Source organism: Nyctibius grandis, chromosome Z (genome assembly GCF_013368605.1).
Source record: "Nyctibius grandis isolate bNycGra1 chromosome Z, bNycGra1.pri, whole genome shotgun sequence".
Classification (NCBI taxonomy): domain Eukaryota; kingdom Metazoa; phylum Chordata; class Aves; order Nyctibiiformes; family Nyctibiidae; genus Nyctibius; species Nyctibius grandis.
Genome location: NC_090695.1, coordinates 12,012,697 through 12,027,482, shown reverse-complemented (window position 1 = coordinate 12,027,482; position 14,786 = coordinate 12,012,697). Strand labels below are relative to the sequence as shown.

General features: G+C 34.8%; 1 protein-coding gene across 1 annotated transcript in view; it reads left to right on the top strand.

Annotated features, from left to right (window-relative positions):
- CPLANE1 (ciliogenesis and planar polarity effector complex subunit 1) overlaps positions 1–14,786 on the top strand; it is a 63,220-nt gene that overhangs the window by 33,469 nt on the left and 14,965 nt on the right. Inside the window, exons 29-40 of the mRNA XM_068423306.1 lie at positions 535–617; positions 1,779–1,858; positions 3,365–3,433; positions 4,978–5,170; positions 5,770–6,027; positions 6,221–6,970; positions 7,846–8,012; positions 9,337–9,463; positions 10,499–10,553; positions 11,654–11,758; positions 13,273–13,365; positions 14,476–14,588. Coding sequence (XP_068279407.1) covers positions 535–617; positions 1,779–1,858; positions 3,365–3,433; positions 4,978–5,170; positions 5,770–6,027; positions 6,221–6,970; positions 7,846–8,012; positions 9,337–9,463; positions 10,499–10,553; positions 11,654–11,758; positions 13,273–13,365; positions 14,476–14,588 — 2,093 coding nt within the window. The remainder of the gene's footprint in view (positions 1–534; positions 618–1,778; positions 1,859–3,364; positions 3,434–4,977; positions 5,171–5,769; positions 6,028–6,220; positions 6,971–7,845; positions 8,013–9,336; positions 9,464–10,498; positions 10,554–11,653; positions 11,759–13,272; positions 13,366–14,475; positions 14,589–14,786) is intronic.

Sequence of the window (14,786 nt, the reverse complement as noted above, 5' to 3'; positions counted from 1 at the left end):
ACATATAAAACAGTAGGAGTTTTGCCTGAATAGGATTATATGTCCCTCTATTTAATCAAAAAATGGAAAAAGTTTTAATTGTTTCATTGTTCTATTGAAATTTTTATTGTGTCAGTTTTATATTATAACTAAATTTTATACTGTTGCTTTCTGATCAGTTTTTCACTTATGTAACTTCTTTTTGCTATAGAGATAGGACAATGTATATTAACATATTTCATTCTCACATTTACTTTAATTACGAAAATATTCATGGAACTGTGTAAAATATGATTTGAAAATTCTAAGAGCTGAGTATGCATAGGTTATGTTTATCATATTCCTACCGTGAAAACAAACTTTATTTTTTTTTTCCCTTCCGGCGCCTGTATCATCACTAGTAATGACACAAATTTTGAATTTGCTGAAACATCTCAACCCCTTTCTTCTCACTAGGGAAAAAATGGACTAATGTGACCAGTTGACAATTTTCACGTAACAGTGCTGTTATGTCATGTAGTTTTCTGATTTAGAGTAATTGTGTTTATTTTGTAGAATTCTTTGAGGAGCCATATGAAACTCCAAAAAGCTCCAATAGCTCTGTCAAGATCAAACCTGTAGAACATCGAAAAGGAAAGGCAAGTTGCCGTCTTATAACAGAAACATCAAATTATGAAGAATACTCTTTTCAAAATATCTTGAATTCCTCAATATACTTAAGAAATTGAGGGCTTAAAGCTTTTAGGATTGGTGAACTTTTTTCCCTGCTTAAATCAGTAATAAAAGCCACAAGTAATTATTCAGTAGTAAAGTGAGATCTGCTGTGAGCACTTCTGAAAACTGATTAATTGTTTGTAAAATTGTGTGTATGCCTATATATAATATATATAATTATATATATAAAAGTTACATTAAATCTATATAATGTGTATCACTACATATAAATATATAAGATTATGTATGCACACATATACATAAAAGCATGTAAATTTAAAAAAAAACAGATGGTCTTCTGGTTTGTAGACTAGGTTTTTATGTGTATTTTGTTGTACTAGAAAGCTGTATTAGCAACTTTTTTTTCTTTAAATATGCATGCTGTCTCTGAAGTTGTCACAGGGTGATTAAGTAAAGACTAACACTTGTTTGCATGCTTGCTTGTTTTTAAATTAAATATATAAAGATGTTTATTTTGCTCCTGTCTGAAAACTCAGTCTGGATATGTAAACGAGCTTTGCTTTTTCATGTATCATCTTTGGTCATAAGTCTCCTTTCTTTGAAATTGGGTAAGGGCTGTTATGCTGAAATGTGAATTGCAGTGCCATCGGTTTACCTGCCTGTAGTACTCTAAATTCAGTGCTGTTAATGGGATTAGAAACAAGAAATGTATTGCGGTCTTCAATTCTACAATGCATTTTACTATAGTGAATCTGTGGCATGTGTTAAATCCTGCATTTGTTTCAATTTCTTAGTTTGTAGACAGTTTGTGTATAATTTTCATCTTTACCTAGGGGGTCTGAGGTTAGCAGAGTATATTTGCAGGGTACTATATGACTTTGAAAATAAAAACTCATAATAATGACTTAAAAAGAAAGATGCTCAGAGGAATCATTAGGATATTTCCTTATCTGTAGCTGTCCTCCGATAAGTATGTAATTTTGATTATTTTTCAGTCAGATTTTTTCAAGTGGTTGATTAATCAAAAGTATGTTTGCCTTAGGCTAATAAAATAATATTTTATTGAAGCAGAAGGGGGATATAAAAATTTACAAGTTCAGATGCATCTTTTTATATTCCAGCAGGCCTCCATTTCAGGTGTAGATAGTTCTCAGGAAGATCAAAAGATGGAAAGAACAAGGGAAGGAAAGGCTGAACAAAATGCGTGAGAGACTTTTTGTTATTTTAATTTCTTTTTTAACTTTGCTTAAAAGTCTAAAGTAGTTTGGTTAATTATGGTATCCAGTGAAATCTCAGTGGGTTCTTGCTGTTGTTTATAGCACCAAACTCATAGTTTGAAACAAAATTTCAGTCATCTTCTATTTCACATGTATAGGCATTTCATATATACAAAGTGCTGGGGGGATGAGTGCTTGTTTTAGTAATGATCAAATAAAAGAGGCATGGATTGTGGGAAGGTGTATTTTATATCTGGGAATAACTGCAAGAGCTTTCAGATACGCTTTTCCTTCTCCAGACCTGAAATAGGAGCAGTATCTTCAGGCTAAATACAGGTGGACAGCTGTTATTCTAGGAAATTTTAACAGTTAATTTATTACACAACATACAAGAAAGAGAGGTTGTTGTCTAGGAAGCAGAAGGTGAGATAAAAATGGATGTGGGCAGTAAGCTTGTTAGCTCCTGAAAGAGAGATGGTGGCATTTTACACAACGTAAAAAATTTACTTCATTATGATCTTTATAAAATTTTATGTTTTAAAATATCTCTACATTTATAATATAATATATATAGAATTATAGAAACAGTGCATAAACCTGAGTGTCACATCATCTGTTTGAATAGATTACTGCTCAGTGTGATTTCTTTGAAGTTTTTAAAGGGAAGAAATTACATTCTGTAAAAGCAGGGTTCATAATGTTTACTGTGAGGAATCTTGGTCTTTTGAGATTTCTTTATTTGTTTTAATGACAGAAAATTACCAATCTATTTTTATTATTTCAATTAGCTTTCTTCTTGATTCCACCAAATTTGTAGTAATGAAACCTTTTCCTCTGATATACCGTGCCTGAATGTCTTAATATTTAGAATATCTTATTAATTGTGATAGCATATAAATAAATATTGGTGTGTATATATAAAGTTTGTGAAAAACTTTTAAATGGCCAAATTCTAGAAAGACTTAGAATCCTCTACTATTTTAAATGGATTTATTTTTGTTTTGAAAGAAGCAAAAATAACTGCACATAAGATGCCCCTCAAGGATTTCTTACAATACTGGCTTTTCTTTTTTAGGAGTGCAGATTGTAGTGATATTAACAGTATTGCTTACATTGGATTTTCTCTTCTTTTGTCAACTCAGATCAACCTCTTTTTTGCCTGCTGTTTTTGTTGAATAGCCAGAACCTTTTCAGTGCTTTTGTTTGAGTCAGTTTCTGATTGCTAGGGAGACAAAGCATGAATGTCAATATTTGCCAGCTCAAATTGCAGTGTAATGCAGTAACTGAAGAAATGCAGATCAATATAGCTCTGATCAGGTGACTTTCAGGTATTTTATCTCATACTAATTAAAATACTTTTTCAGGAGTTTTTATATACACCTATATATACACACAAACACACACATATATATGTATATAAGTGTATATAAAATGAAAATAAACAGCTTATCAAATTTTTATAGTATTTGCAATTCTCTTTTTTTTCTTTATAGCATGGCGGAGGTTGTTACTAGCACCATTTATCACTCATTCTCTTTAGAACAAGATGCAGAAGTTCCCAGGTAAGATAAACCTATAATGTTTTATATAATAAAAAATGGACTATCCCTATTAAATTTTAAGTCTGAAGTAACATAATGTGTAGATTTGATTACAAAATATTTGCAGGTATAGTATATTGTACTTGCAAACTGTCGTCCTAAGTAGCCTTTCCTGAAACCTTTTTGTACTGTAATCCTTGAGGATCATGCACTTTTGCTTGTTGTCCAGCATATCACATGAACTGAACATGTTACTTCAGAGCTACCAGATTTCAAGAGAAGTTTGTTTTCTCGTTCCAGACAGAATAATTGTTATTATATAATATTACTATAAAAGATATATTGTTACATAAAACACCTAAACAATAACATTATAAACTTATATCCATATTTTTATAAAATTATTAAAATGTATATGTCCTACAGCAACTGCTAGATACACATAAATATATACATAATATTTCTATAAACAGGAAGAATGCTGGAATTGGGAAAAGGGGTCAGGAGTCAATCTCAGGCTTTCACTTCTAGAACAGTCCTCTGAGTTTTTTCAGTTTAGAGGAAGATCTGAACTACACATCCCTTTGAATTTTATTTTCATGTGTCTCTAATCTCGTTTCCTTCTTGAGTTTTTCATGCCAGCTTTTTAAAAAAAATTTTTCTCAAACTTTTAGGATTTTGGGCAATGCTTAAGCATTCTAATTGCCTTCCAAAAGATTTCCTGTGCCCCTTCACGCATATTACATATCCAAAACCTTTCAGTATTACCCATTAGCCGCGTTGCTTTATGCTTCTGTTTCCTCATACGCTTGGAGGCCGACCTGTTCAGTTGTGAAAAATCCTCCAAAGGTTGCCTGTACCCGTAGCAATGTCAGCACTTTTCTTAAATAGAGAAATGTCTTTTGCGTCAATTTCTGTTGATGTGGGTAAAGCCCTTCCGTTTCTTTATAACTTAATGTAAATCCTAACCCTCTCTTCTTCATTTAAGGACTTATCTACTTAATAGTCTTCACCTACTGAAAGATCTTTTCATCTCCATGAGAAAATTCAATATATTGTATCATCTGATGCATGTTATTTTAATTTTAATTGTTTTCTGATCTGAAATTTTGTTGTTGATTTTTAATTTCAAATATATAAAAGCACATTTAATTATTTAAGTGAATCTGCCATCTCTCTTATTTTAGCTAATGTCCTTCTCCATTTTCCATCAGCTGTTTGGTTTTATGACTAACCAGGCCCTCTTTCTATTAAATCATTGTTTTCTGCCCGTATCTCTAGTGAAGATAACATTTCAGATACCCTTGTGACTAAAAAAATAACATAGAACTTACATCTTTACTACTGTTTTTCATTCAGTATATTAGGAAGCGTTAGGAAAAAGATGTCTGTCTTACTCTCCAATGAAGATTGTGAGTGTTAATTATTAAATTGTTCCTACAAATTCATTATGCATTAGTAAAATGAAGATATCTTTAAAATTTTTTGGATTGATTTAAGACAGCCTCACACAGGTGTTCTGAACTATGAATGTTTTTCATAGCTTTGTTCTTTTCCTTCTTAAGTAATACAGATATTTCTGCAAGTGATGGTCAGCCTTCTCACACTGTTGTGTCAACGATGTCAAGTGTTGCCTCCAGTACTTCCATTTGTGCAAACAAGCAAGAAGTCAAGGAAGAAGTCCCTACAGAAGAGAAACTAAACACATCAGAAACTGTCAGGCATATGCTCCAAGATGAAATGTTTAAGTTAATTCAGGTGAGAGCATCGCATTATTGAAAATAGTGTTCACAGTACGAACTGTATTATTTAGAACAATGAAGATAATTACTGTTTTAAAGCTATTCTGTGTATGGTTGTTTTTGAAAGAGATTTCCATTTCCATGTAAACTACTGTGAAAACTTATTTTAGATTTAGCTTTTGCTTTTAACTCAACCAAATGAGTAATATAATAAGTTTGAGTGTGTTTTAGTTTACATAGCTCAGTGTGCTCTAGTAGTACAAATTAGGAAAAATTCTGAAGCTGTAATAACTTTGCAGCTATACTAGGATTTAATTTTTGTTAGTACATTGAGACAATTTTATGTGACCTTACATTTACTTAAACTTCACAAAAAAAGTGAAGGAATTTGTCTTGCTTTAGCATAACCTGTCTGTAGCAGGTATTTAATGTATCTTAAAAGAAAGTCCATTACAATAAACAATCATAGAAGTGAATCATTATTGAAACTTTGGGATGTTGTTTATTTTGTCACATATATTAACAGGATAATGAACAGTTATAGCCTAGACATAGAATTTTTGCTAAGATTCCTGTTGAAGTTGTTTACAGTGTTAACTTTGTATATGTATGCAGCTACAGCAAATCAGCTTCATGAGTTTAATGCAAATAGTGCAGTCGTCCTTTGCCAGCTTGCCAAATGTTCAACAAATTTTGCAACAGCATCAATCTGTTCACCTGCAAGGAAGCCAGCCTGCACACACTGGCGAAGGCAGTGGCTCTCCAGAAACACAACTGCCCACTCAAGAAGATAAAGGAAAGCCTGGGCAAAAGAGCTCTGATTTTCAACCAAGGAATGGTTTAAGAGATGAAAGCAACAATGGCCATATAAAAGTAGGTATATCAAAGTATCGTTTATGAAGACTGTTCCGTATATCTGATGTGTTCCTGTCCTGTTGAATTAGGAAATATTTTGGTAGTCATTGCTGGAGACAAAAAAGATTTATACCATTTTTGTGCACATTTAGTGTGTGGTTGCTATTTCAAGGTACTTGTAAATGCTGTTTTGTTTGCTTTTCTGATTTAGAATCATCTGGATGTGAATGTTCCGTTATGCCTATTAGAAGGCCACAGCAAAGAAACAGGATTTATGCCGCCGTCTCAAGATTTGCATTCTTCAGCACCTACTAAACCACTTCGTCTCCTAGCTCCTTCCTCAGACATCCATAAAACACCAAAGTTTATCCCTATTGAAAAAAAAATGAATTACTCAAATGGATTTCCTTTGCTTAAGCTTGAATCAGGTTATCATTTCAAACCAGCATTTTTACATCCAATAGAAATGTCATCAGCTTTTGCTAGACCACCGCCAGTACCACGAGTAGCTTGGAGTTCATCAGATTCCTTATGGAACCGTCAATCATCATACACACCAAGAAAGAGTAAGTCAAAAGAAAATTTCAGCATGAACAGATATGACCCTGAGATCCCAAGGCAAGTGCATGAGGAAGAAAAAAGATGGGCAGAAACAGTGCATAAGGGACCTCCCAAACAGCTGAATCTGGATCAGCATGAAGGACAGCAAGAAGTTTCACCTCAGCAACAGTTTTCTGCAAGTGTGAATAGGGACGAAGCACTGATCACTCAGAACCTGGCTGATATTCCACTGTTGCAGCTGCAACTTGACCCAGTACCTAGACTTCCACCAGTTGTAAGGCAGCCAATCACTACTACTTTAATACCTGTTAAACCTGCAACAAGGGAGACTGAATGCAGAGAAACGCTACAGCACACAGGGATATCACTGCTCCATGCTAATTTACCTCAAAAAAAGGAGGTACTGAATTTTAATTATATGTTTTTCTAAGTTGTAGCATTTTTTCAGTTTCATGGTTTCTTGTTCATCAAAAATAAGTTAATGTTTCCAGACTATGGAATTTGGAGGCATTTAGCACAGCTACCATAAGGGATCTGGAACTAAGGTACTTTCTTATTGGAGTGTCAATATGAGGCAGGCTGCAAGCTTGCAGATGTTTTTAAACACGTTAGACTGATTCCACAGTCCATAGTTCATCAACATTCAGCCCGTTAGTAATGAATGTAAGGAATTTACTATCTGAAGTACTGAATCATATTTTTATATGGTAAAAAATAGTTCTGTTTTTACAAGAAATTTAAGTAGAATTATTTACAGAAATACAAAGAACGCAGCAAGAAATCCGTCTTTGTAAGGGCAGAAATCGAATGCTATAAGGCTTGCTAAGAAAATCATATCTTCTGGATGTTGAGAACTTGATGTTTTGAAAAATGTTGTTCTGATAGACTTTCATATCCTTGCCATTCCAGTTGAATAGAAATGTTTTTCCTTGAAAGGTGCCTCTTCAGTCCTTGTCTACATTGCACTGTTCCTATCTTCATCCTCAACTACATACATTAGAAATGCAAATATTAGTGAAATACATTCTGTGAAGAAAATTAATCTCTTTTATTTTACTTTCAGAAAATAGTTTACACATGTACGCATTAGCTGAGATTCTGGTCTGATGCTGTTAATACTGCATTTTCACTTTCTCTACAAATTGCTACAGGAGTTGTGTTTGTATAGCTGAGATCCAAACTGGACCTGCTCTTTTCATGCAGTCTGACTGGGTTTCCCCTGTTCCCTGTATCATTGTTTCATTTTTGCTTCTTTCTCTCTCTGAACGCTTTCAGGCACCAAAACTCATTCCGCTTCAAGATCTCATTGCATTTGAGAAACGCCACCAGCACCATACTGTGCCCAGTACTTCCTTTGGACAAGACCAAACTGAACCTATCCAGTTACTAAAAACTGATGTTGAACCATTTGAACTAAGAGATGTGCAGAATAATAGAAAAAGGCAAGCCAAACTTTTAAAGTGGGCCTTCATTTTGAAGGACTTACTTGTAACCTGTACGTTCTAGCTTTGAAATCAGTGGGAGTCTTTACAGCAGCTTCAAATAAAGTGGGATTGGATGTAATTCTCTTGGAGGAGAATAAAGTAGCAAATATTAGTAAAGACACAGCAGGACAAGTAAAGCATTAGCACATGAAGGGGTTGTTGCTGTTACCAGGCCGATAGGAAGAAGATTCAAGGGGAAATGGTTTTCATACCAGTATCTGTGGTTTAAAGTCTTGTTATCATCTGGCTGTTTGCTATACACTGTTTATGAAATGCTTTGCTGCTTACACAGTGAATCTTAGTAGGCTACTGCCTGCACTGCGTATCATCACTGTTAGTAGTAGTCTTCAAGAAGGAAGGGGTTATACTCTTTCAGTATAATTCAAGATACAGACTCTGTTTCTGAATCCAGACAGTGATTAGTAAAATTCCTGCTGAAGGGATATTTTATGTTGTTTTGCTAGGTATGTTATTCATTACTTTTGAAATTTTATTTATTCTTTGTTAATTGATTGCACAAGCAGTTAAAACAGTTTGTTTAAACTGCATGCATATATTTGTTCAGTTCTCATATAATATCAATAGATTCACGGTTTTCACAGATCTGTGTTTTCTATGGAAGAGTTAATGGCATCATTGCATCTAGAACGGAACACTTGCTTCTGATTATGATGCATTTAACTCTGGCAGTTGGAAGCACAGAGTCAGAGATGAGTTTTTCACTCTTAAGGTGAAAAACAATTCATACGTAAGTAGCTGCAGCTGGAGTTTAGAATACCTGTTTTGATGTTGTCAGCTGAAATGCTTGCAGCTACAATTGTCTTATAATATACTTATCAGATATTAAAGAAAATTTGCAACTTTTTTGTGAAATAGTTAATTAGAAAGTTTCAACGATAACAGAGGTTTGTTTCTTCGTGGAGTATTTCTTATAGATTCCTTAGAGCCATTTTGTGTAGCAATGATTATTTTATTATACACAAAATATAGATATGGAATGTTATCCAGTTTGTAATATTTGATATAAATACCTTATTAGACAATTAATAGATTTTGTTGTGATTGTTAACTATTTTTATGAGTTCCTACTACAATTTTATGTAGATTTCTGGTAGGCAAAAGTAGTGCTTTGATCTGATCTGTATGCAACAGTTGTGTTTGTGTTTTCCACCTTTTTTCAGTGTGTATTTCTTAATAGTAATATTTCTTAGAAAACAATGATAGGTATTTTTATTATTTCAGTGCAGTTCTTATTTTTTATTTATAATTAATGTGTTGACAGGCAAAAGAGGCGTGATAAGAAACAAATGAAAGAGGAGGAAAAGAAGAAACCAAGTGTGTCCTTCTGCCCAGATGACTCCACCATCTGTATTAGTGATACAGTGATAGATGTTGAATCAGGAACTGGGGTACAGAAAAACGTTTTTGTCTTTGCCTTTTTCCATTCAAGTATTAACAGGAAAGAAGGAAAGAAAGAAGCAGGAAACCATAAACCCAAACAGTCCCTTCCAGGCTGTAGCCTAGAAACAGTATATATCTTTCATTCATATATTTGCATTTCCTGTAAACAAGAGATTTATTTTTATAAAGTTTCATTCATATATTTGCATTTCCTGTAAACAAGAGATTTATTTTTATAAAGTATTACAAGGTTGCTTTTGTTTTTCCTGGGACATGAGCTTGTCTAGTTTGATAGGATATTTGTCTGTATGTACATTTTAAGTAAATATATACACAAACGCTAATTGCTTAAAAAAAAATATATTTTCAGCCTAGCAATAATGCTAGGACAAATGACCCAGGCATTACTCTTTTCACATGAGGCTAGGTGATGACAATATAAGAGTGAGAATGGGGGGCACGAGGTCTCAGTTCTGACTCAGCCAAGAAACTGAGAAGAGAAAGTCTTCATCAAGCTGGTTTTGATTTATCCACTTCTGCTGTTTGTTTGCCTAGGCCTTTTTGATATCTTTTAACATATTTGGGGGTTATCCTTGCAAGTACCAGATTTCAAGCTAGAACACTACCAGATTTAAAGCTAGATCTCTACCCAGAGCAGCAGGCTCTATTTTTGGTCCATACCACACTTTCTTTGAGACTTCCCTGTCCAGCACAGCAGCTGGAGAGCCTCACCAGACCTGGGAGACGTTAATTATGGTACAGCAGAGATAGCATATACTTAAAGAAGAATAAGGAGTTTGTGTTACTGAAGATCACTTCAAGGTACATATGGGAAAGAATGTTACATAGTCAGTAATTCCACCAAGTTGGAATGGATCAGAAGAATTGAAAAACCACGTAAGAAAAGTACATTACAAAGACTTTTTTTTTTTCCCCCAAACCATTACTCAAAGGAGGTGTATTGGAAAGTTAACAGCATCAAGAAAGCCTTTAATTGCCATTGGAACTATTTTTTAAGATAGTTCTTTTTCTCTTTATATTAGGATGAACAAGCAAAATCTACATCTTACCTGCAAGATGGTTCTTTCATCTCAGTGGGCAAGTACAAGTCTTTTTAATGCTTTGAGTGCTTAAATAAAATAAATCAAGGAACAGAAGATTGTTAGATTTCAAAGGAAAACTCTATAGTCATCAAGATGTTAAAAACTCAAATTGTGTAGTCTGTGGGCAGTACAGCATAATGGCTTGTGGGATCTTTCCTCAGAAAATTAGGAAAATCTGTCAGGATGGACAACAGATATTCAGTGGTTTTTTTGAATAGTCGGTTTTTAGGGGATTGGAGTGGAGAGGGATGCATACACATTTAAGATCTCGTATCAATTATCTGTAAACTCAGAATAATTCTTCTGAAAATTATAGAATTATTTTAAGTTTTCTTGAAAATAAGTGATAATCTTGTATTTATGTTTACAAAGAATAGACTTCAAGAAATAACCATATGTTGAGTGTTTTTCAGTAACTGTGGTTCACAGTTCATGCGATTCATCAGAAGAATCCTGTAAACAATGCTTTCAAATTCTAAATCAGTTCATTTCTTTTTAAAAGATATTCTAACTTTATTTGCCTGCATATTCTAATTCCATGAAATGTAATAAGGCTTTTAAAAGAAACTGAATGTTTACAGTATTTTTAGCTTGCAAAATGAAGACCACACCTATAGAAAGATTTGCTTCTTTCTAGTACATTAATTCAGGGCAATATTTAGTCCTATCAGAGGAAAAAATGCAATCCATTCTCTGAAATTGGCTTTAGAGAAATACTGGCTCGCAAAGCTCTGTAGAAACATCAATACAGAAATAAAGGTATATATGTCATAAATGTTTCCCCCCTTTTAAACATGAAACAAATTGTTATTGTACAGCATATTTAATTTTAAAATTACACGTCCAAACTGAGCCTTGATTCTAATTCAGTGTAACATTGTAAGTTTCAATACAGTTGCATATTCACAGAAGGCAGGTAGTACGAACTGTTCTTGAAATCGTTCATGAAGTATGCTTAGAGAAAGGTTAAAATTATCTGTCAGAAATGCAAAGAAAAATCTGTTGGAGCCCTTAGTTTTGAGTTAGTATCATTGCTTTCATAGATTTCTAATTCTTGCATTATTTGTGGACACATTGTGTATTGTCACATTTTAGACACAATGGGGGAAGCAATTACTACTTCAGCAAATCTACATTACATGGCTTCTACAGGAAAAAAAACAGCAGAAACTCAAGATGCAAGTACAAATACTCACCCAGGTAAGTGCTACCTGTGTGACCTACAGCAACCAACTATTTCTAGTATTGCTTCTTGTTAATTGTGATATTTGGTCAGTTTCCAAAATGAAGTAAAATTTTAAAGAGAAAAATAGGTTTTTGTGCTGTAACTTTTTGTTTCAAAAAGTACTAAACCAGAAGATATTGGAAGATAAATTACAGAATCACAGAATCACAGAACATTAGGGATTGGAAGGGACCTTGAAAGATCATCTAGTCCAATCCCCCTGCCGGAGGAGGATTACCTAGACCATATCACACAGGAACGCGTCCAGGCAGGTTTTGAATGTCTCCAGAGAAGGAGACTCCACAACCTCTCTGGGCAGCCTGTTCCAGTGTTCAGTCACCCTCACGGTAAAGAAGTTTTTCCTCATATTTATGTGGAACCTCCTGTGCTCCAGCTTGCACCCATTGCCCCTTGTCCTGTCAAGGGATGTCACTGAGAAGAGCCTGGCTCCATCCTCTTGACACTTGCCCTTTACATATTTATAAACATTAATGAGATCACCCCTCAGTCTCCTCTAAGCTAAAGAGACCCAGCTCCCTCAGCCTCTCCTCATAAGGGAGATGTTCCACCCCCTTAATCATCTTCGTGGCTCTGCGCTGGACTCTCTCTAGCAGTTCCCTGGCGTTCTTGAACTGAGGGGCCCAGAACTGGACACAATATTCCAGATGCGGCCTCACCAAGGCAGAGCAGAGGGGGAGGAGAACCTCTCTTGACCTGCTAACCACACCCCTTCTAATCCACCCCAGGATGCCATTGGCCTTCTTGGCCACAAGGGCACACTGCTGGCTCATGGTCATCCTGTTGTCCACTAGGACCCCCAGGTCCCTTTCCCCTATGCTGCTCTCCAACAGCTCTGTCCCCAACTTGTACTGGTACATGGGGTGGTTCTTGCCCAGATGCAGGACTCTACACTTGCCCTTGTTATATTTCATTAAGTTTCTCCCCGCCCAACTCTCCAGCCTGTCCAGGTCTCTCTGAATGGCTGCGCAGCCTTCCCGTGTGTCAGCCACTCCTCCCAGTTTTGTGTCCTCAGCGAACTTGCTGACAGTGCACTCTATTCCCTCATCCAAGTCATTAATGATTATATTGAATAGTACTGGTCCCAGTACCGACCCTTGAGGGACTCCGCTAGACACAGGGCTCCAACTGGACTCTGTCCCATTATTATAGGATATTAGTTAAAAAAGTTGTAAATAAAAATATTACTGGTTAAATTACTGATGTGATTATATGAGAGTCTCCACATGCTTTCTGTAAGTCAGTTCTGCTGGGACTTTTTCTGAAAGCTCCTTTTAACTTGGCTTGACTTTATCTAAATGTATTTTAGACAGTGTTTCACATGTGAGTGAAATTGTTTCCCTGACTCTTCCCCTTCAACTTTGCTTTGACTGGGAGCTGGGAAATCAGAAATGTACATTCAGATAATGCCATCAGTGTCTTTACTTGCCTTAAATTCATGCATTTTGGTTTTGTTTTTTTTCCTATCAAGTGACCAAATCCTATCAGGATGTTGGAATCGGTGCTGGAAATGAGGTTTCTGAAGCTCAAAAAAATGAGTCAGTCATGTCTGTTCCTGTGTCAGGTGTGGCTTCAGTCTTTCTCTACTTCATTTGTTGTTTGGGAAGTCTATAAAAATATTACATTGTTAACATGGTTTTTGTACATGAGGTAGCTTGATGAAGGATATAGATAACAAGATGCTAATTTATCTGACTTCTTGAAGCCAAATGTGGAATAATTATAATACTGTTTATTAAAAGTTTGGCTGGAATTTTTCATGCTGCAGCATACCTATGCTTTTGTAATCCTGTATAAGGAGGAACATTTGTGGATTTTAGCTTGATTTTAGTGCCACTTAATCTTGGGGAGTTGGTGTTATGTAGACCAAATGGATTGACCAGTGGGATGTTAAGACAGATCACAGCTCCACACAAAATCAAGCTGTAGTAGCTCAGCTAATTATACAGTTGTTCCATGCATCTGCTAAGTTGTGTAATAGCTATATGGCAAGTAACAATGTTCCAGTCTCAAGGACGAATTTTACTCCCAATCAGTCATCTTTTGGGTCAGTTTGCAGAGCAAAAAATAGAAGGTAACTTTGGTTTTGGTTTAAAGAAGATTTATTTGGTTTGGGTTTGCTCTCCCCATTTTATAAATCCTTGATAAAATGTGCTATGTAGAATTCAGTACCTAAGTATTTTCACTGTGGTACCAAGAGAACATACTAATTTTTCCTTTCTTTTAAAATTCAACAGAGTTGTTCCATTTGGAAGATTATTTTACTACATCACATGACTTCTTTGCAGATAGTTTATTAGAGGTCTTTCTAGCCAAGTAGTATCTTTTATTTAGATCAAGTAAAGATACAGCTTTTTATTTTTTTTTAACATATTCAGGAGGGAATTGGAAATTAATAGCAATTTAGACTGCAGCATGTTGCTTTGGTTTTAATCTTTTGAGTATTTTTCTGTGAATTTATAACCAAAATGAAAAATAATTCAGTAATTTATTGTTAGAAGCAAACATTAAAGAAGCCTATTAAGCTACATTGTCTGTCTTTATTTTTTAAAAGAAATGCTAATCAAAGCTTTTCTTATAATGTAGAGAATGCAGACCTGTTTCCAAATAGTTTGTCTGAAGTTTCATGGCTTTTATTGTCAATATAATACTGACTATTATTATTTTGTCATAGAATCATCTAGTGCCCCTGAGATGCTACCACCAGACATGTATTTAAACCTGAGATTCCCCACTGAAGTGAATGAGAGACCATTACCATCCTTTCTGTCAGATGCTCCTGATTTGGTTAGTGGTCTAGTGTACATATGGTTGAAATACATTTCAAGTATACTGTTTGTCTTACCTCATGAATTTGGGTTATTTAGATCTGGATGAGTTAGTTGTATATTACAGTAGGGAAGATTGTAGTTGTTTTGTTTCCAAAACAAAAATTCTTTCAACTCAAAGTGGTAAGAGGTAAACACAGCAAATGGTTAACAATGT